At 37.2% G+C, this 22,017-nt stretch overlaps 2 protein-coding genes across 2 annotated transcripts; one reads left to right on the top strand and one right to left on the bottom strand.

Moving 5' to 3' along the window:
* Nucleotides 1-1,469: 1,469 nt before the first annotated feature.
* Nucleotides 1,470-2,502, top strand: LOC140009965 (putative F-box protein At1g67623). Its single transcript, XM_072056316.1, has 3 exons — nucleotides 1,470-1,594; nucleotides 1,695-1,857; nucleotides 2,095-2,502. Exons 1-3 carry the CDS (start codon nucleotides 1,470-1,472, stop codon nucleotides 2,500-2,502), a joined length of 696 nt encoding a protein of 231 aa, XP_071912417.1.
* A 17,217-nt stretch (nucleotides 2,503-19,719) lies between these two features.
* Nucleotides 19,720-21,834, bottom strand: LOC113738656 (xanthotoxol synthase-like). Its single transcript, XM_027265900.1, has 2 exons — nucleotides 21,610-21,834; nucleotides 19,720-20,241 (listed from the first exon to the last, which is right to left on the bottom strand). Exons 1-2 carry the CDS (start codon nucleotides 21,832-21,834, stop codon nucleotides 19,720-19,722), a joined length of 747 nt encoding a protein of 248 aa, XP_027121701.1.
* Between the last annotated feature and the right edge of the window lie 183 nt (nucleotides 21,835-22,017).

Genomic DNA, 22,017 nt, shown 5'->3' on the forward strand with positions numbered 1-22,017 from the left:
TTACGCTAAGTAATTGCCAAATGTATCTGGTGGTTGGTAATTACATTTAACTAGAATAACAGAAATTTAATATCTAATGAAGGTGATTAAAAAATTATTACTCGTAGGCGGCAATAGAAGAAGTAATTTGGCGCCAATTTGTGAAAGTTAAATTTATGTATTTAACATACCAGCTCTTTATGGGAAATTGACAGTTTTTTATCTGTAAAATACCGGCTTTTTATGGGAAACATACCAGCTCTTTATAGGAAAAATTTGGTTTCATAGCGGCCAAAGGAAAACTAGTATGTTTTGTACCAACTTTTTATGGGCAACATACTACCTCTTTATAGCAGCAAATACTGGCCAAGACAGAACTAGTATGGTTTTTATTAGGAAAAATTGAACATATTATTTATACTATACCAGCACTGAATGGGAAACTGGCATGTTTTGTAGTACGTTTTGTCTCCGCTTTTTTGCTGCAAACATACCAGCTCTTTATAGGGAAAATGGGTTTAATAGCGGCCAAAAGGAAACCCGACGTCTGTTTTGTTCTGTGTAACATAGATCAAATATGTGAAAGTTACATAAAATAAAAAATGTTATGAAACAACAATTTGTGAGTAGAGGTCCCTATGTATTCCCAAGAGGATTAATTCATGAAATATTGCTATATTATGTATAGAAGTTACAATCCATTATAGGTAAAATCCTGTACTCATTTTCTCTCATAATTGAATTGAATTATAGTATTTCATGAATTTTAGTTTATAACAAAAAATAATACATAATCATATTATAATAGAGTACCCAGGTTTACAGAGGATAAACACCAGCTCTTTATTACTTTTAACCCACTTGGCGAATAAACACCGGCTCTTTATGCCTCTTCTCAATTAATGGGTGACAGACTGAACGGAACATCCGTGGCAGCATACGAGGAGTCAGTCTTGCGGGAGTATATGCATCGGACGCGACCTTTTGGTTGCCATTTAACCCGCCGGACCTCTCTGCCAAATCTGTGCTAGCGACCATTAACCTGAATTGCTGGTTGACGACCCATTACAGGTACGAACTAAGACTCCCTGTTTATCACTGTGGAAACTATCCTTTGCTCTGCGATGAACGTCGGCCAATTAACGATGTACGTGTAGAGCGTGACTGTTCATGTTCCCTTGCTATCGGTGTTTTGTTACGGTTCGTATGAAATAACCGTATTGACAGATACGTTGGTCGGTTTGTAAAATTGTTTCGGATGACTGTTTTTTGACGACAGAATGTTGCGTCCTTTGCAGGAGAAGTCGCCACTTTCCCATTTCTGTTCGTTTATCGCTAAATTAGTCGGTCTCCCACAAACTCCGTATATATTACACCTTATCAATCATTATTGGATTTTATAAGGAAGTAGGTGTTGTTTGAAGTTTACTCCATTCTTGGGCGTTTGACGGATTCACTCAACTGTGGCCAGTAAAAGGAGTTAACCGGACATGGCCAACGAACAAAAAAGGAGTTCAACAACCTCCATCCTCTCCCTTCCGACCGAGGTGCTATCCGAGGTGCTTGCACGTGTCGCATCTTGTTCATGCGCTGATCTTTTTCGGGCAAAACTATGGTTCGTTCTGCTATTGGTGATACAAACAGGACAGAGGCGTTTTCTTGTTTGACATGTTACAATCGTTTGCGTTTAATGGATCATTTATCTTATTTTGCAGCTGTAAGTTGTTTTACGAAGTTTCGGACGCAGACAACATTTACCACCGGGTGTCACTGGACAAGTTTGAAATCGTTCCGTGGTCAAAAAACGACCAAGTGTCGAGGTTCTTGAAGAAGTGTAGAGAAAGCAAAAATCCAGAAGCCTTGTATCGAAAAGGAGTGGTAAGCATCGGGCCGATGTCCCGTTTGCTCGAAATTTTGTAGACTAAGCTGACGTCATCTATTTCATTTGAACTTAATTATGATTTTGGTATGCACACTTTACCCCAAAAGATATATACAACAGGTTACTGCAGCTTTCTGCCCCGCCGCCACTGTTCCGCCTGGACATTTTTTATTTTTTCGTTACTATTTCATGACTTTTACGGAAGAGTGTAATATCAACCTTGCGCTGTTTAGGTTGATTATTTTACGGACAAGCATGAGGGCTCAGCATTGCAATGCCTGGAAGAAGCTGCCAATTCAGGCCATGCCGATGCGGCATATGCGTTGGGAATAATTTACATCTTTGTTGGTGGGGACGAGTTAAAGCGCAAAGGTATGCGACTGCTGAGCGGGTTGAAGAAATCCAGAATTCTGAAAGCCAGAAATCAACGTTGTCGTGACAATTTGCGAGCGCTGCTGAGGATGATATGGGTCAAGAACCCCTTCTTTCTAAACCCAACGCCCATTTGTTGTGCCATGACACACGAGAGGAAAACATCTTCATGGCCTATGGATGCCGATGACGTGGAGGAGAGTACATGTGAAGGCTGCGCTTGCGATGAAGAAATTGGAGCAATTTGTGCTGCCCTACCTTATCGTTAGTGTATAAGATTGAATGTTGACAACTCCTTTTGATGCACAAATTTGTCACCATGGTGTACAAATTAATTATGTTTTTTCAGTAAATTGACCGCTACTTCTTACTCTGTTAATATTACTGGTATGAAAAGCTAAATAGCTTATCTTCACCCTTGTATGTTCTGTAAAGTATCACTTTACGTCAATTGACCAGCTCTTTATGGCTTTCCTCCATTATAAGAACAGAGTATCCATTTTGCCATAAATAAAGTTTTTTATCGGCGAAAAAAAAATAAAATCGATTTACGTTAATTGACCAGCTCTTTATGGCTTTACTTCATTATAAGAACAGAGTACCCAGTTTTTCGTAAATCCAATTTTTTATTGGGTAAAATAAAAATTCTAAGCGATTTACGTTAATTGACCAGTTCTTTATTTCTTTCCTCCATTATAAGAACAGAGTACCCATTTTTCCATAAATAAAATCCAAACATCGGGTAAAAAAAATAAAAAATGATTTATGTTAATTGACCAGCTCTTTATGGCTTTCCTCCATTATAAGAACAGAGTACCCATTTTTAGATAAATAAAATTTTTTATCGGGTAAAAATAAAATAAAATGGATTTACGTTAATTGACCAGCTCTTTATGGCTTTCCTCCATTATAAGAACAGAGTACCCATTTTTCCATAAATAAATTGTTCACTCCGATGAAATAAAAATTTAATCGATTTACGTTGATGTTTCTGAACTCTTTATGGCTTTCCTCCATTATGAGAACAGAGTACCCTCTCGGACATAACTAAATTTATTTATCGGATAAATAAAAAATAAACTCGATTTACAATAAAAGACGGAGCTTTTTATGGCTTTCCTTTACAATAAAGTCGATTTACGTAAACAAATTTATTTATGGGATTAAATGAAAATAAACAAGTTCCTGAATAAAACACGAGCTCTTTTTGGCTATCGTCCATAAATTATCCGTTTTCTGATTTTTGCATAAGCTAATTCAGGGGAGGTTTGTGAAAGTATCCCTTATAATATATGTGTATATCATATATTTAAATTATATAAATACATAATTACATTTGTTATTAAGAATAGATTGTAATATAACCCCTTGTGATTTGGCTTCCGCATAACCCGCTTCGGAATACACGCTGGAATACCGAATCGGGTTGATCTTGATTTGAAGAAATCGGGTTTGCCTCCCCTCCACGCCCGTCCCCGCCTGATCAATTATCCCACAAAAAGCTCGTCTTTGTTGAACTTCTCATCGTTTCTCCTGTTTAGCCCATTAAAAGCTCCGTTGTTGTGGTGTAAACACACTTGAAAAGCTTCGGTTTAAACTTTCCCCCCCTTCTGAAATTTGGAGCAGTTCGAAGCGTTTTAGGCGGCAAGGTCCAAATAAATCGGATTTATCGCGTTCGGTTCCTCTGTTGCTCAACGTACTCAACAATTGAACCGCATCCCGAAGCAAGCATAGGCAGTAAAATGGAGGCCTGTATGAGTCTTCCAGTGTATGCAGGCATGTGGGTCGACGTACAAGCTCTCGCTGGTGAGTGTATCGATATCACGGAATATCTTAATGCCCAAAATTTGTTAAATTTGCTGGGAAATAATGACAAGTGCTATGATGCAATGGTTAGGGAATTCTATGCTAACTGTAGGGCAAATAAGCAGAAGTCTGTTCTGCGTTCAGTGGTTAGGAAGGTACACATGGAATTGTCTGCTGAGGTTTTGTGTTCAGAGTTTGGGTTGGTTGACAGTGGATACACTGTTGACTATAAACGGATTAGCGCAAAGAATGTAGATAAGGTTGCTGTGAAGGGGTACAATGACCTAGAATTTCTTGGAGAGATTCGGCAAAATGGTTACAGAGTTATGAAATTGGGCAAAAAGAATAAGTTTTATGCGCCGTATATGAAAGTGTTGCCACGGCTGTTACATCTGATAATAACGCATAGCATTGTTCCTAAAGCCGGAAGTATCACTTCCGTTAGTGCATTAGAAAGAGTTATATTGTGGCATATGTTACACAAACAACCAGTAAACATAGGCAATTTGATCATTGCAACTATGCTCAACAGGATTAGGAAGATTAAGAGCAGGGAGAATAAGAGAACACATCTCCCTTTTGGTATGTTGCTGACCAGGCTGTTTAGGCGCTTTGATGTGCCATTCTTGGCTGACCATGTTGACAAAGGATTTTACGGCCAAAAAATGGGGGTATCGTACTTCAAAAGACTGGCATTCAAAGGTGAAGATGGTGGTTGGATGTGGAAGAAATCCTATACCTCTGATGCTGTCATTGGTCAGACTGGGGACGCGAATAGAAAACTTGTAGAAATAAAAGAGATGGATAAGGGGGGGAAGTGTGCTGGGGTCGAGGTGCGGCCGGTTGTGGGGGAAAAACCACACCTTGAAGAAGTTGTCCTACTATATGAACAGACCAGAAAAGGGGCAACTGTATGTGACATTGTTATTTTACTCCTTGTTTCTTCTTCTCGATGGCAACACAGGAGGATAACCCAATATTTGTATGACTAGGTTGTGGATAAAGTGAAACAAATTTTACAAGGGGTTGGTGCCATCAAAGTGAAGGACTGCGGATTTGAGACATTGCCATTTCTACGAGATGTAAGACATGCTCTTGCGCTTTTTAAATAATCCCCTTTATATATGCTAATACCTTTATTGTCCAGTGTCTACCACAAGCTTCCGGCGTACCACCTGATGAATTGAAAGAAGCCGTATGCTTTCATGTCAGAGAACTCGTCCCGCAGATGTATGTTAAACTATCGGTACTGTCAATGGCTAACAATGGTCTCGCTTTCATCTCTTTATTGTAATCATGTCAATCATTGTTCACAGCTGTGTCAGTACACTAGATAGGCAGCATCTCTTTGATATTACTAGAGAAGAACTGGAGCAAGTGATGCTTCAGGAGACATGTCTCAGTGACAAAGTAAGTTTTTTATGCGATTGCACAGGCCTACCTTGTTCACTGATCTCGCTTTGTATTTCCACTCTTATTGAATGTTTGAATTTGTTCCATTCTGTGAAGGTTGTGACCCAGTACCTTCACTTACTCCAGAAACAATATAAGCAATTTGTTTTCTTCAATCCTATGTTTTGGGTACGTAACGAAAATTATTGTATGTGCTGTTGTGCCTTGCAAAATGTGGAACTAATACTTGCTTCTCAATCGCTTCGTTGTAGCTGAAATGTGTGTTAGACTATCCATGCATATCTCCCGCAACCAAAAAGCCATTCGTTGATCAAAGCAATGACGACTCCATGACAAATCCTGAAAAGGTAAACATTAGCTATCATTCTCGCCTTAACATTCTTATACAATATGAGTAGCAGCTGCATGTTAGTGGAATTGGATTCAGCCTAATATGCCTTAGCTTTTAACACATTCGACATTGCTTGTATGTGATTGCAGATTTTTTTCCCAATCATTTATTCAAATCATTGGTTGCTCATGATTGCACATGTCAAGGACAAAGAAGTGTACATTGTTGATTCTATGGACAATTACAAAACCTTCTACCAAGGTTTGATGCAATCTGTGGTGAGTAAACATCGAAATCGTACCTTAGCTTCATTTCCGAAGAAGGTAACATATTTCTAACATTCGAGCGTCTGCTGTATTTATTTCCTTTTTAGGAATGGATTTTGATGGAAATTTTCCACGAAAATCAACCCTGGACATTTATTCTTGTAAAACACAAACTAAAACAGACAGACGCGGCAAGTTGCGGGGTTTTCACCTTGAAGTTTGCGCAATGTTGGGCAAAGGGGTGTCGGCCACTATTTGTAAGTGCACAAATATACAATCCCTTGTGGCAAGCTCACTTTATTGCGTCTGACATCATTTCTGAATGTATGTACAGCTTGATGCTGTCATTGATAGAAAATTTATTGCCTGGGAGATCGCTTTGGGGAAACTTGCGGACCCGTTCGCTTATGCTGCGTTCCTGATAGAAAATAAACAGGCACATGAGGCTGTAACCAGAGGAGATTTGCAAAATGATGCTACCAACGATGTGGGGCATCAGGAAACAGGGAACGGTACATTATGTCTCGCCTTTACTGTAATTGGTTCGTTGCATATGAAGGCAATATTAAATTTTAAATTCTTTAGGGCATTTGCAAATTATTGGTACGAAATTAATCTTGTATAAAGGAAACCATTAAAAGTGTACGTACCTCTGTTCCGATGCATCTCCCCGTGACCATCGCATTCACAAATTGCTTTTCTACTCCCGCTATTCCATTATTGCAGGGCTGCTGCTCACGACATTGTAATAAATTCTCGACCCCAGATCTTTGCTTTACACTTTCCAATTCCTCTTGTTTGATTTCGCATTATGACATTCAAATTGGATCTCACATGCAAAATCCATGTGCTGAAATGCTGTATGCCTTCAATTTTTCCCCAGTCGAAGGTACAAGGGTAACAAAAAGCCCGCCAGAACTTGCGTCCGCCAATGATTCAAAGAAGAAGCTTCTTATTCTTGATTTGAATGGAGTGGTTCTGGGCAGTGCATTTCGCCATTCGACCAGAAATCGGGACTTTAACTTCAGGCCACATTGCTTTGAATTTTTGAAGGTCTGTCTGTCATATTTTGAGGTGGCTGTTTGGTCATCGAAGCTAAGGTATCCGCGAACCTATATTTGAATTACTTCATTAACTGGAACTTCAATACAAGTTTTTGTGTTATCATTCGAATTGAAGACATTTGTGTTTTCTGCAGCCACAATATTCAACCAGTGTTGGACAGTCTATCCAAAAAAATTAATGAACGTTTGGAGCAGAGACTGTTATTTGTTTGGGTGAGATGTAATTCACAAATTACTTCGATTGTGTGTAGTCAGTCCGTGTGCAAGACTTCTGATAAAGGAAAGTCGGGAACAATCAATATTGTGCAGGATCAGTCGCGGTGCACTATGACACAAACCAGCCTTAGGGAAAATCCAGACAAAACGGTGATGTTTAAGGACCTGAAACATGTGTGGGGAGAATATAAGTCGTACAACAGCTCTAACACGATATTAGTCGATGATTCTCCGTATAAATCATTCCTTAATTCTGTAAGTGCACCATACCCACTGATCGTTATGATGTATATGTTCCGGTATGCACAAATAACATGATCAGGGCTAACTGTTTCCATATTACTCATTCTTCAGCCGTACAATGCCATCTTCCCCACCTCTTATACATGTTACACTGTAGAAGACAATTATTTGGGTAAAACGCGGTTCGCGATGCTTTGAAATGTGGCTTTTGCTACGGTAAGCACAGCGTGTTCAGCTAGCCTGACACAAAACATATTTGCAGATCCTGAAGGAGATTTTGTACGACACCTGAAGAAATTGGCCAGTGCTGATAATGTACAAGATTTCATTAAGCGAAACCGTTTTGGACAATCACCTGTAACAGAAGGCAGTGTGGATTGGCACTTTTATGTTAATGTTGTCAGCAAGCTTGGACTGCATAACACAACAAAGCAAGTGACGCGCAAACGGGAAGCCCCAAACAGATATTCTCCGGAGGTATCCATTGCATTCATGTTCAGGAATATGTTCACAATAGTTCAACACCTCGTTATGATAGCTAAAATTGCGTCTGATCATATGCACAGAGCAAGAAAAAAAGGAAAATTTGAAAGCATGAGGAAGATCAGTTTATGGACCGTTCACCGTACGGAGCCTTCTCCAAACCATTGGAAGGAGAGAACCTCTCTTCTGATGGGACACATTAGGTGCCTGTTGTGCTTTAGTGAGACACTGGGCCTGTCTAATTCATATATGTTGGTACTACTTTCTTCCCCTACTTCTGTTTTTGTTTGCAAAGGATACAAGCTGAGTTTTTTTATGCAAATTCTAAAAATGTCGCAGTTGGAAATCACCCTATTGTCTGCAGGTTCCCGAATGCACATCAGGAAAAATTATCAGATAATGGCTGTAATTGCTGTCAAATGCAGGATGCGTCAGCCATATACTCCTGCTACAAACGTTGGCATGTAGTAACTTTAGCCTGTTTTCATTCTAATTGTTTGTTGGCAACTTCTCGTGTAAACATTAAGGATCTAAATGTCACACACTAAATCTGTCCGTCTGGTTAACCTCTCGGATACGTGCAATACTAACAGTTGGTCAGGGAGCAATGGTTCACATTAATTGAGCTAGGCTCCTTGCTTTGCGTCTGTACCAAAATAAACTCCAGCAATGGAATCTGTTAACCAACACGAAGTCTGTATGAGTTGGAGAGATGTGGAAAAACAGAATTTTATGAGAATGCAACTTTACATATTTGCCCTTTCAATTTTTAAATCAAAGTCCAAAGATTAGTTTTCTTGTTCCAATAAATAGAATATTTGAGCAAGACAAATTTCTAAAACGATTGCATATGCATTCCTACAAGGTGAATAATAATAAGTTGCGTTTCCAAATAATAAGTTGCTATTTTTTTCTTGCATCTTGACCTATTTGCCCAATTTTACTCAAAATGTTAACCTTCAGCTCATTGACATTCCACATATATATTTATAAATGTATATTATATGTGCATATATTTATAATATATATGTGTATGTGGTAATAATATATTATATAATTATACTTATATTTGTTATTATAAATATACTAATATATACTAAAAATTATACTAATTAATATATAATATTCTCTATAATTATTAAAAATATTAGTACAATTACATAATCTATTATATAAATATATATTATAATTATTTAAATAAATAAATTAACTAATTCTAAATATTTTGGGATAATTTCATAAACCAAATCGCGCTCACTTCCGTAATGTATCACTTTCCCATAAAAGACCAGCTCTTTATGACCTTCCTCCATTATAAGAACAAAGCACCCCTTTTTCCATTAATAGATTTATTTATCGGATAAAATATATTAAAACTCGTTTTCCAATAAAACCCCAGCTCTTTATGGCTTTTGTCCATTATAAGAACACAGTACCCTTTTCCATAAAAGAATTTATTTATTGAATAAAAATAAATCAGTTGTCTAATAAAACACCAGCTCTTTATGGCTTTCGTTCATAAATTATCCAGTTTCCCATTTTTCCATACGCTAATTCAGGGGAGGTTTGTGAAATTATCCCGTAGAATATATATGTGTATATAATATTAATAAATTATATAATTATAATTATATAAAATATTAGTTATGGGTGAAGAACGGAACAAGAGAATTACGGGTGAATTATAGGTGAAGAACGTTAAAATTTTAGTTATTGGTGAATTATGGGTGACGAACGGAACAAAGCCCAGTTTTCTGATTCCTCGACTTGCTGGAAGTTGAGAAAGTACATGACACAGTGACAGGGCCACCGAGAAAGCTTTGCAGTGCATTTAGAAATTTATTTTAGGATATAGTGGGAAATTTAGGAAATTTCCGAATTTATTAAAGGCGTTGTGTTATAAGAGTCAACCTCTTTATGCCTTTCTTCCTTCATACACTCACCTAATTACCCAAGTTCCTCAGCTACAAATTCATTTATCGAAAAGCAAAAAAATAGACCCGTTGTTCATTAAAGAGTAGCTCTTTAAGGCTTTCTTCCGTTAAACTGACACAGTCCCCGACGTGCATCAAATACAAATGTATTTATCGGACGAAATTGCTGTTAAACCCGTTGTTGAAAAGTGTCGATCAGCTCTTTATGGCTTGCGACCCTGTTACACTGACAAAGTAGTATCCAGGTGCCTTAAACACAAATGTATTTACCGGATGAAATATAGTTAAAGCCGTTGTTGAATAAAGATCAGCTCTTTGTAAAAGAGCAGCTCTTTATGGCTTTCTCCGTACTAGGTAACCATTTTCCGTTAAAAAAAATATTCATTTATCGGCTAAATGTAAATTAAACCCCTTTTCCAATAAGCTCTTTATGGATTTCCTCCGCTATGACAACAGAGTACCAATATCCCATACTTACAATTTCACTTATCGGATAAACTTTAATTCAACACGGTTTGCAATAAAACACCAGCTATGTATGGCTAATTTATTTGTTCGATAAAATCGGATCGATATTATACTTGAGTGCCATTTACCCGTTAGCATAGAATGCAAAGCAAGAAACTAACCTATTGCAGGTTTAAACTCCGTTTGAAGACAAATTGTTTCGGATACGTCAACACACCTAATTCATAAACTCTCGCGAAACATAAATTTAAACGCGTTAATTATTAATTACCACAAATCAAATATTTCAATCTTTTTTCATTTCTTTCTAATGAGTGCATACCATGGATCACGAATCTTCTCTTAACTCTCCACCACATGAACATTGTGGTACTCGTTATCCCCATTGCAGGGTCTCCCCACACCACCGCCGGCGAGTTTGCTCGGTTGCACTTTGCTTTCCCTTCCTCTAATGAAACTCATAGATACACACCAACCGCTTGCCTTACTATGGCAGCTTTTGCACTCTGTCTCCGTCTTCTACATTTTGGGCTACGACGACGTGCATCCGAGTATGACAGCCCCTATTACATGCCCCTTTCCACAAAATGCCGCTACTTTGTCTCTCTATCTTGCCACCTTCATCCAACCTCAACTTTATTCATCTCCAACCTCCTGTGCATGTTCGCTTTCCGCATAATTTGATGACGGACAACGTTGGCATCATCCAGAACCAAAGACAGTGCTACTTTGCGCCGCTCCTGCTCCGAATTGTACTGCACCGATAAATTTGTTACTATCTCCATCGTTCGCAACCAAAGCAAGCAAACACTACTGTTACACCACACGGCGCCATTCCTTTTTGCTTACCTCATTCCATTTCCAGCTTCCAATTCCACTTGATAACATATCCATGTACTTCAGCATGAATAACCCACAATCCCACCTGCATTACAAACCATAACCACAAATTTAGACACAACCGTTGCTGAACCATGGAAAAAACTTCCAAACCTATGCACGTGCAACTTACGCATTCCGTTGCTGTGGACATGTGGCTGCAGCTTTTATTTTGTACAGCCAAAGGCATGACGAATACTGCCCCTCCAAACCATAAGTCAGCGCTGCTTCCAACCTTTCAATCTGAGGGCCATACAAGAAAAACATATGCGATTTTAAGTTTACTGCCACCAATTGTAAAGGTGATGGTCGTGTTCATGAAATGTTTGACAAACCAACTTAGTTTACCATTGTCTCCACGGAGCTGCGCCTATTCATATCCGTTTGCTCGTGTCCTCTCATTGAATCATAAATTAATACTTCTTCGCTTGCCATGTCCACCACACACATATACCAATGCTCATTGTGCCACATTGGCACGAATATCTGAAGCATAGCAGCGGTTAGTTGGTCATCATCATGGGAATCTGTATCTATTCCATTATGCTACATAACAGGGCAGCTTCTCGTACCTTCTCACACTTTTTTATATTACCTCCTACTTTACATTCCTGTAGATACGTACAGTAGAGCTCGTCTGCTGATTTGTTGAACTCCAAAATCTCTTGCTACAACACGACAGTAAAATATGACATTTTAATATGAATGTACGTACTCACACCCCCCAACTTTGGCCGAACACTTGTACCTGAAACCAAGTTGGCATGAACCACCATCGAATAGACTGATCTACAGCACGCCTTTGCTGCCTTGCTGTTTTCATCGCACAATAGCAATTTATTATCTGCACCAAACTCAAGTCACATCACTTCGTCCTCCATGAAACAGTCCACATAACACCACCCAATTTCAATCCCTCGATTTACTCACATCGCATGCCATGGGTTTTTCAGGAAGCAAGGACCCCATTGCATCCCGGCTTGCTGTCTGCCCCTTAATTGACACCAGTACTTCCCTGTCATTACAACAGGGTACATTAATCTTTTCCCTATGTGTATTACGGTTTCATAATCTACAAACTTGATATCATCATTTTCAATGATGAGAGTTAAAACGGCCAGAGTAGGTTCGCTCTTCCTCACTAATACAACCAGCAATCACGGTTTCAATGACTCAATCAGTCCTTAGGGTCATTGAGTTAGCCTAAGGCGGTTATGTACTAACCATAAGGGTCATTGAGTTATCATTGTAGTTCCATTCTCAAACTTCTTGAATACTCACCTTTTTTTCTATATGCAAGCATGTTACCTACCCTTGCTTTTTATATAAGCAGGCATGATTGACAGCACACAAATTGTAAGTTTTATGCTCACTTGTAAACCAATTTTAACTGCTTCCAACATTTTCGTTGCTATGCCCTCTCCCCTATGGGGATAATCATACTACATATTTAGTCAACCTTATAATTGCAAATACTTTTCTGTCCCCTTTGCCATTGCAATTTCAAATAAAGGATAAAACAAAATAGAACTGTTGATTTAACAAATCCATGATCCAGTACATACCCTTGCGACAGCTGAGTGTCAAACAAGAACTTCAGTATTTTTGCTCGTCCCTCACTCAATTTTTCGCCGATAGATGCCAGCCTCGTTTCCTGCTACCACAAAAATATGTCATCTTTCATTGTCTATATTTTCCCATACTTTAGTAATTCTGGAACGTTGGAATACTCACCTTTGCCAATAAAGCAACCATCTTCGTTTGAGGCTCGTTCATCCCACTGCTATCCATCTGTACATAAAACTACAATTTATACTTTACTTTTCTAATGCTACGAAATACCTTGCCACAAACCGATGCATACCTTTATTCTTTTACCTTGCCTTCTGTTTTGTTTGTCTTCCCACACAGGCTTCTCCGTATTGTCCATCCTTAGTCTCTTTCTACTCCTCCACTTTGTAATTTTTGATGCACTCTTTTCACCCATTACAGTACTATTCGTAGTTACTCTATCATTTTCACTCCTGCTTTTGGACCTAACATCTTGCGTTGTAGGACTAATTTTATGTAACTCACTCCCTCTTTTAACATTACCACGCCAATCGTCCTTCTGCCCACCCTCCACACCAAGTGACCGGTTTGTTTTGCACACCCTTCCACTTTCATACATGCTCCTCAGCCTTTCAAAACGACATTCAATCATTGCTTCCATTCTACCAATACTATCCTTCACATCTTTATTACCACATTCAATTTCAATCAGTCTTCTATCAATGTCTTCTCTACAGCTTATGTTATTGTAAAACTGCACATTGCCCTGTCACTACAAGCCTTCAGTTTTGTACTACTAGTAACGTCACAAAATGCAGCTTGCAATTTCAACAACAATTCACACGAAAGGATTTTACATTACCTGTTCCCCCTCAAATATGTGATTCCTCCTCAATATTCGCACGCTTTCATTAATCTCGTACCTTCCCCAAAACCTTAGCCTCGGCCCTCTCGGCTGGAACTTGCGAAACTCGTCCTCACCCTCGATATAGAATCGTTCCAGATAGTAAATCTGCATGGACAAACACGCCTACCATCATTTACAGGTCCTTTATATCAAACTTTAATTTCATTATTCCAGCAATTCCTGTCTCTAATACAAAATGGTGCGTATTTCTTATACCATCAAGAAAAGTGCACATCCCGCTATTCCGTTGCCGTCTCTATCACGGATGCTCTTCACCAAATTGTCTAGTATGAATTTCGACCAGTTCAAATTTTCCATATTCTCCTCTGTAGCCACTACAGCCACCAGATCCCGGCTCACTGTGTCATCCAAACTTGGTGCTAACAACCTACCAACAACAAACAGTACGAACTTCACTTTGAATTCTAAGCTTTCGTTATGCAAACTACATATACTGTGCCTCAATTCCTCCACTACAATTTCACCGCTATTTATTCTGATATTCAATTCTCTTTCCAACTCTGTATCCATCTCTTGCCTTCGCTTTTCGCTTTCAATATCTTTCCCACTGCTGCTCAAGCCAAGTACACATTCCACATCCTCGGCTGTCACCTGTAGACAGTACCCATGAACGTTCAGTGTCCTCCGATCTACATCAAAGTTATCCACCAGCCAGTTCAACATCTCTTCGTCAACCTCTACTCCCTTCACATTCAAAATTGGAGCGAATCCAAAGTCTCTGACAGCCTGCCGCTGCTCATCCGAGAGCCAATCCACCATATTCTTCACGGAATGAGTTGAGTGGCTTACCATTGTTTCCGCCGTCCGACGAATGCCCTTCCTTTCACTGCTGCAACTTTTATAATTCGAAGGTGTTCCACTCTCATGCATCAGCGATACTACATTTTCGCTTTCTCCTTCGCTATCCCACTGCATATCCGAAGCATCTATTTCGGCCGCCAGCTCCATAACAAATCCCTATCTTCTGCTATTCCTCCTGCTCCGGTTTTGGCGCTTCTTCCTTTCTAATACGCCTACACTGTTTAGCTTATCCAGTAAGCTTCGCGCCTTCTTTCCCTCCCGTACTTTCGCTTACAAACCCTCACTTTTCCAGTTGCTTAATTTCGCCCCCTCCACATTTCACGTGCGCACATGGAGTCCCCTTCAACGCCCAATAGCTCTTCCGGTTACAAGTGACAAAAGCCCTTTCCACGTGCCCAGCCAACACACTTCCCCTACCGTTTGTGGCCACAAATGCTTGAATGTCTTTTCTCTTAACTTTCCACACCTCTGTTTTGACATCTAAAGATACTGCGAACGAACTTTATCACCAAACCAAATCAGTATCACTAAATACGCACTAACACCTAAATCAATTCCAGAACTAACGACATGTATATCAAAAGAATTTAAAAGATTCAGCAGAAAGGATAAACTTTTGGTTACCTTATTCCAAATGTTCCCTGCAAAACTTTTCCTCACACACATGAGGCTGACATTGTTAATGCATTAGTATTACCTAATTAAATATATTAACATGTGCACAAAAAGCAGTTATACATGTATCATAGCTTATTTGCAAATTATGACAAATTTCAATGTAAAAAATACAGTTTCAACATACCTTGGCTTGGGGATTCTAATTAGGAGATGTAACACACTTCCAATGAATCCTGTTCCTACCACAAATACAAGTAAAGCAAAAAAAAAATTCAAAAAGCTAAGTCAATTGATTGTTATGATTTGTCTTCAAATGGATGAAAGATGGTTCCAGACAATAATACCTTTGTTGAGCAAACCCAAAAACTAAGAAAAGGGGATGAATTGATGGCTAACACTTGATGCTATAAGTTTTTTAATAATTAGCATTAATTTTGTCTTAACCATCCTGGTTCTAGAATGGTTGGGAGTGGTAAAGATAGCTAAAAAGACAATCTTTTAAATTAGACCTTAAACCAAAATACATGAAGTTGAAGCAGCAGAATTTGAATAGTAACACCTATCTAGCCAACTTCATGCAATTATCCCTAATAATTGTGTCTAATAAATCATTTGTAGTAAACCTTTGCAGTGAATGGAATTTAGCCAGCCGAGAAGTCTAGAAGTCTAATCAGTTACATCAAATCAATGTTCTCCAACCTTTAATTTGCAACTCACTAAAAAGACCAGTACAACAAACTCACATTCCTAAAATACCCTTCTCTCATTAATTTCTTTCACTAATTACCTACTAAACCACATTCTCTCCAATTTAATTAGAGACTAAGGACGTTTAAATAATTACAACCACACAAAAGCTATTATCACTTATACCCACAACTAAAAAGACAACCAAAATAATCATACATTTCCAAAATACCCATAAAAAGACACAACCCCATTTCTGGAGATGTATGACAAAAGAATTCACCATAAGTTGTATTTTGTGTTGTACCTACCATATAAACTTTAAATGTACAAATATGAGGATATCTCTGTAAACATACCCAAACACATGCTGCTATGAGTTGTACCAAAAGCTTTAAAAAAGCTACATATTATTTCATATTTCCAAAATGCCCCTACCCATACGGTTGAAATTCAAAGCCCTCTTTGACTAAAACTCATTCTTATATAGTATAAGGAATTGGTAGCTAAGAGATATTCCGGTAATTACACCAGCACACAAGCATACATGGATTGTACAAAATGTAAAAACAATTGCACACTCGTAACACATTCCATCAATACCTAGGTGGCTCATCAATGACAACTTTAAATGTATTAAAATGGAAAATTATTGGTAGTTAAGGGATATTTCAGTAATTACACCAACACACAAGCATATGTAGGTTGTACAACATACAAAAACGGTTGCACACTCATAACACATTCCATCAATACCCAGATGGATCATCAATGAGAACTTTAAATGTATTAAATGGGGTCATTTCAGTAAACATATCCAAATACAAGTTTCGTTAAGTTGTACATAAAGCTTTTAAGCTAATGCATAATATTAAGGATTCCCAAAATAACCCCACCCTTGCGGTTGAAATCTTTGCCCTAAACTCATTCTTATATAGTATAAGGATTTTATTATTATGGAATTAAAAGAGTTTTGGCTAATGGTTTAAAGGAAATGTTAGTTCAGTTTTTCTGAGAAATGCTCAGTCGAAAAAGTTCAATGAGAATATGATTGGCAAACAAGCCAACAACTTGATACAATCGTCATCCGGGAATACCAAGCCTTCTATACTAAAACCAATATAAATATATATATATATATATATATATATATATATATATATATATGAGAGCAGTTATTTTAATCAGAATTGTTTCTCACTCCTACGTGGCATGCTTAATTGAACAGAATTAATGGGTAATAGGTCATTTGGATTTTACCTATATTGAATCCTATTTGGATTGTATTATATATTTAAAAATTATCTCTAATTTTAAAATAACTTTAAAAATTAACTGATTTTATCTTAATAATACTTGCTTTTATTAAATTATTACATAGAACTATATTAAATCTTTTCTAAATCACAATTATTGAAAATTTACATATCTCATAAATTACTTTCTTTCACCACCATATCGTTGATTAATATTCAAATTATTCATCATCTTTTCCCTTATTGTTATTATCTTGTAAAATACAAAATTTTAATTATCTAAAAAATATTTTTAAAAAAAGAATATCCACCAAGTTTTTAATATGGGGTACATTATTTGATGTATACTATTATATTACAATAAAAGTACGTAAACAAATTTTTAAAAATTAGTAAATAATTGAACATTTAGAATACATTAAGTTTTTAAAGTTAATATGAGTGAACACGTGGGATTGTTGTTAATTTTTGCATTTAAATTATTCATATTTGTATAAATTCACAATAAATAAAAAAAAGACTGTGCTAAGGTACGGACAAAATTCTAGTTATGTAATAAGTAAGAAGAATAATCAATTGCAAAGTAAGAACTGTTTCATTTCAAGGGTTGACTAGTGAACTTTTTAAAATCAATTGTCCCATGATCATGGTCTAACCACCTCCTTGAATTTTGGTGATTAACCCTAATTTTGAACTTGTACTACTTACCTATTTATTATTAAGAATCCCAACCGCATACTCCTTGGATTTTTATACAATAGTTTGATTGGAAATAATTTGTACAGTACTGACCTAATGCAAGTTGGAATTGCTTGGTTTTATAACCCCAATAATTGCATCGTCCATGACTTCGCCTATCGTAAGTCAAAGGTTTTGCATCACATTTTGCTTAAACAATTTATCTAAAACATATCAAATTGGCCTTCGAATTGAGGATGTTAGACTAAACCATAGAGATAAGGTGAAGGTTTTTTTTTTTTTTTTGCGACTTTCTTTACAGGAATAGGGTGAATTTGCTCATATGCCCTTCAATATTTATGAACATTTTGATTGTTTTCAACTTATACTTTCTTCATTTTCGATCTCGAGTATTGATTTTCAATTTAGTTTTGGCAGGTTAGTACCTTGACAAATCAACATGTATTGACCCATGAGTTTCATAAAATTATCAAACTTATGATGTATAAGCTCTGTGAAGAATGGACGGTATTACATGATTACATCACCAGTAATTGAATGGGATATATACAGTCTAGTGGTCAAGGGACTATGTTTTTGAAGGCATTGACTTTTGCCACATCACTTTGGCTAATTCATTTGATTTTTTTAGTTACTTATAGTTGTCAACTTGTCATTCTGTAAAAGAAATATATTTCCAAAATATAATATGGTAAATAGAAACCAAGTTTCAGATACTTAATACAACAATTATCGTAATTAGCATCACAGTTTCTTAATTAACATAGCCACTTTTTAATAAGAAGTGAAATTTTTTTCTCCAATGGAAATTTTAAACCTCACAAGAAGAAGAAAGAGGAGGAAATGATTGACAACAAACAAAGATCTTGCAATTGACCAGTTTTTTTTATTTTTTATTTTTTAAATTTAACTAGTAAGTAGTAGTATATAACATGGTTGAACTGTCTGGTCGGGAAAATACGAGACTGAACATATTCAGCATTATCCAAGTACGGCCCATTTTAACTTGGGCTTAATTTTTTGTACCCATATCAAACTAAGCCAATCTATGTAGAAGGCTTGGACCTAGTTACATATATTAAAAGGCCTGTCTCTTACTATATGTAGAGGACAAATTACTTGTTACCCGCATGCGGTTTTACATAATGTCAAATGAACTTTTTAGAGTTTTAAAATGTTCATATAACTCCTATGGTTTTATATAAATTTTAAGGTAGAAAAAAACGGAATGCACGGCCAATTATGGCATTTATACCAAACGTATTTTAAGAGAGCGTGTGATAAAGTTTTAATATTTATGTAACACCCTTATGATTTGTATAAATATTCACGTTACTTCTTGTAATTTTTACATTTATCTACATAATCTCCTTATGTTTTTTTTCCCTTTCTTTCTTTTCTCCCTCTCTCTCTTTCTCTCCTCCCTCTTTCCTCCTCCTCCCTTCCTCTTCCTCCTCTCCTTCCCCTTTCCTCTCCCCCCTCCCCTGAACCGGTGGAGTGGCGACCGGTGGCAGCCGTTGGTGGAGGTGGTGGTAGATTGAGTTGTGGGGAGGAAGAAGAAAAAAGACAAGAAAAAAATTTTTGTTTGTGTTTGGGCATTTGAGCTATGCATTTAAAAAAATTTGGGGAGTTTGAAATTATCGTAATTAAAGTTGTTAAAAATCTTGTAGAAAAAAAAAACTAGGCAAAAAACTTGGTTCCAAACAGACAATAGAATATAAGTATACGACTAGGAGAAAGTCACAAAACAAACTAAACACAAGGAGGGAAGAAAAAAAAGAGGAAATTCCACAACCAAAGAATACATGGTCCCAAGTATTTAGATGCCAGCACTTGACATTTGCTACGCATACACATTTTTTGCCGGAAGTGGCAGATCATTTTTGTTAGGCATTGTAAGACCTGGTAAAACTTGAGTATCAATGTCGTCTTTCTTGATCCCAAAACGCAATTCCCAGTCAAAAGAGTACAGAAGATTGGCAAGTCCAACTTCCACCATTGCTAGTACCAGAGAATATCCAGGGCAGCCCCTTCGGCCAGCTCCAAATGGTATCAATTGAAAGTCTTTCCCTTTCATATCTACACTACTATTCAAGCATCTCTCAGGCAAAAACTCATTTGGATTTTCCCAATACTCGGGATCTCTTCCAATCCCCCAGACATTTGTGTAAACTATAGAATTGGACTGGATTTCGTGACCATTTATAATGCAATTTGCTAGTGTCTGTCTTGGAACTGAAAGTGGAGCTGAAGGATACAATCTGAAGGTCTCCTTGACAATTGCCTTGAGACAAGGGAGCTTTTGAATATCATCTTCGTTTACTATATCTTTATTTCCAACTGCACCTCTAATCTCTGCTTGTGCCTACTTCAATATTGCTTCAGGGCTCTTCATCAGGCCATTGCCCAGATTATCGTACCTGCAACAGTATCCGACCCTGCACTAAATACATCCTATAATGTGTTGGGAAAGGAGTACCAGTACAGGCACACAATATCAGAGTTAGCCCAGGACAAATTTCTCTTTTTCCAAGTACCAGTTAAAATAGGAACAAATCAAATCACCAAGTAATAATGCCAACAGTGATAATAAAATGCAAGAAAAATAGAAGGCATAGGACACCAAGATTTTTACGTGAAAAATCCAATTGGGAAAAATCACGGGACCTAGTCCAATCAAAATCTCCACTATCACAATAATGGGAATACACAGGTCTATCCGAAATATTCAAACGGCAATAATATCACCACCACCAACCAAGTGAAATTGCTACAAAATCACCCCCAAAAACTACAACTGTCAAAGAAGTGAATTTGGAAATATGTTACCAAATGAAGAGAAAATCTGAAATCTGAACCGGTAGATGAGTAGAGCTTAACAAGAGGATCGCGTGTGTAAAATTTCGTCTCAATCGAGTTTCAGATCACCCTCCAATTAAGACCTTGAAGTTTCTCTCTCTCTAGCTCTTTCTCTCTCGTTGTTTTTCTCTCAACCAGCAAAAGATGGCGGCTGTCCTTTTTCACTCTCACACGAGGACCGAAGAATTGAAATTACCTCATGCGGCTGACGCTTGTAATTAAACTTGAGAAGCCCTCAAGCGTTGTTTACTTGCACAAATGGGTTGGCCCACATCCAACAACAATGATATGTTGAAACAGATTAGCAAAATGGGATTGATCCAAATTCTTAAAAGGAAAAACAAAAAGGAAAAATCGTTCAAAACGTTTCCACGTTTCGTTAAATGAATTTCTTCATCCATCACTTTAAAATATTAATTTTATGTTCCTTACAAATTCAAATTAATAATATTTGATCCTTACCTAAATTTTTGACCACTTTTTAATCCAAAATCACTATGTGACCACATGCAACTATTTTTTATATACAAGAAGACTAGATTCCACTTTTTTAATGGAAAAAATGAATATAGATTAAATCAGATCCTACTTTTTTAGATGCAAAAGTGAATATGGATCAAGTTATTTATTTAACTATAAATGAGATCTAACCTTTTTGCTCCGGAAAAAAAAAAGTGTGGGTCACATAATTGATTCAAGGTAAAAATGATTAAAAAATCTAGGTTGGGACTAAATTTTATCAAATTAATTTTGTAAGGAACATAAATTTATAATTTCAAAAGTAATGGACGAAAAAATTTATTTGTTGAACTATGAAGGACGTTTTGAACCAAAACAAAAAAGGAGTAGGTCCTTTGAATAGGTAATTAATCACCATGAGCATTGCTTTGATGTGATCTTGCGTTAGATCAAAGGAAGTTGATTGTTCTTGCCGTAATTGAAGCATGATGCCAACAATATCACCGTTCATGGACTCTGGCCTATTTGGATTTAAGTGTTCGTCGATGAGTTCTTGAAGAAATGAATCTAACTTGCTACAAGTCCTCTCAAGTCTAGAACGCATCCCATTGAGGCTATCAAGCCAACCAATTGAAGGCATATAGTCTGAGAAAAAGATGTGGCCTACATTTCTTGGAGGAGATCTTGGAATCGTCTTCTTTGTTGATCTTCCTCATCATACCTGTTGGCATGAAAAATCCCCGTGCACGCAGCGGAAGCAATTCTAACACATATAAAAAATATGTGAGAAGAGAAGGAGAACAAACACTCAATAATTTATTTA

This window comes from Coffea arabica, chromosome 6e, assembly GCF_036785885.1.
Source record: "Coffea arabica cultivar ET-39 chromosome 6e, Coffea Arabica ET-39 HiFi, whole genome shotgun sequence".
Taxonomy (NCBI): domain Eukaryota; kingdom Viridiplantae; phylum Streptophyta; class Magnoliopsida; order Gentianales; family Rubiaceae; genus Coffea; species Coffea arabica.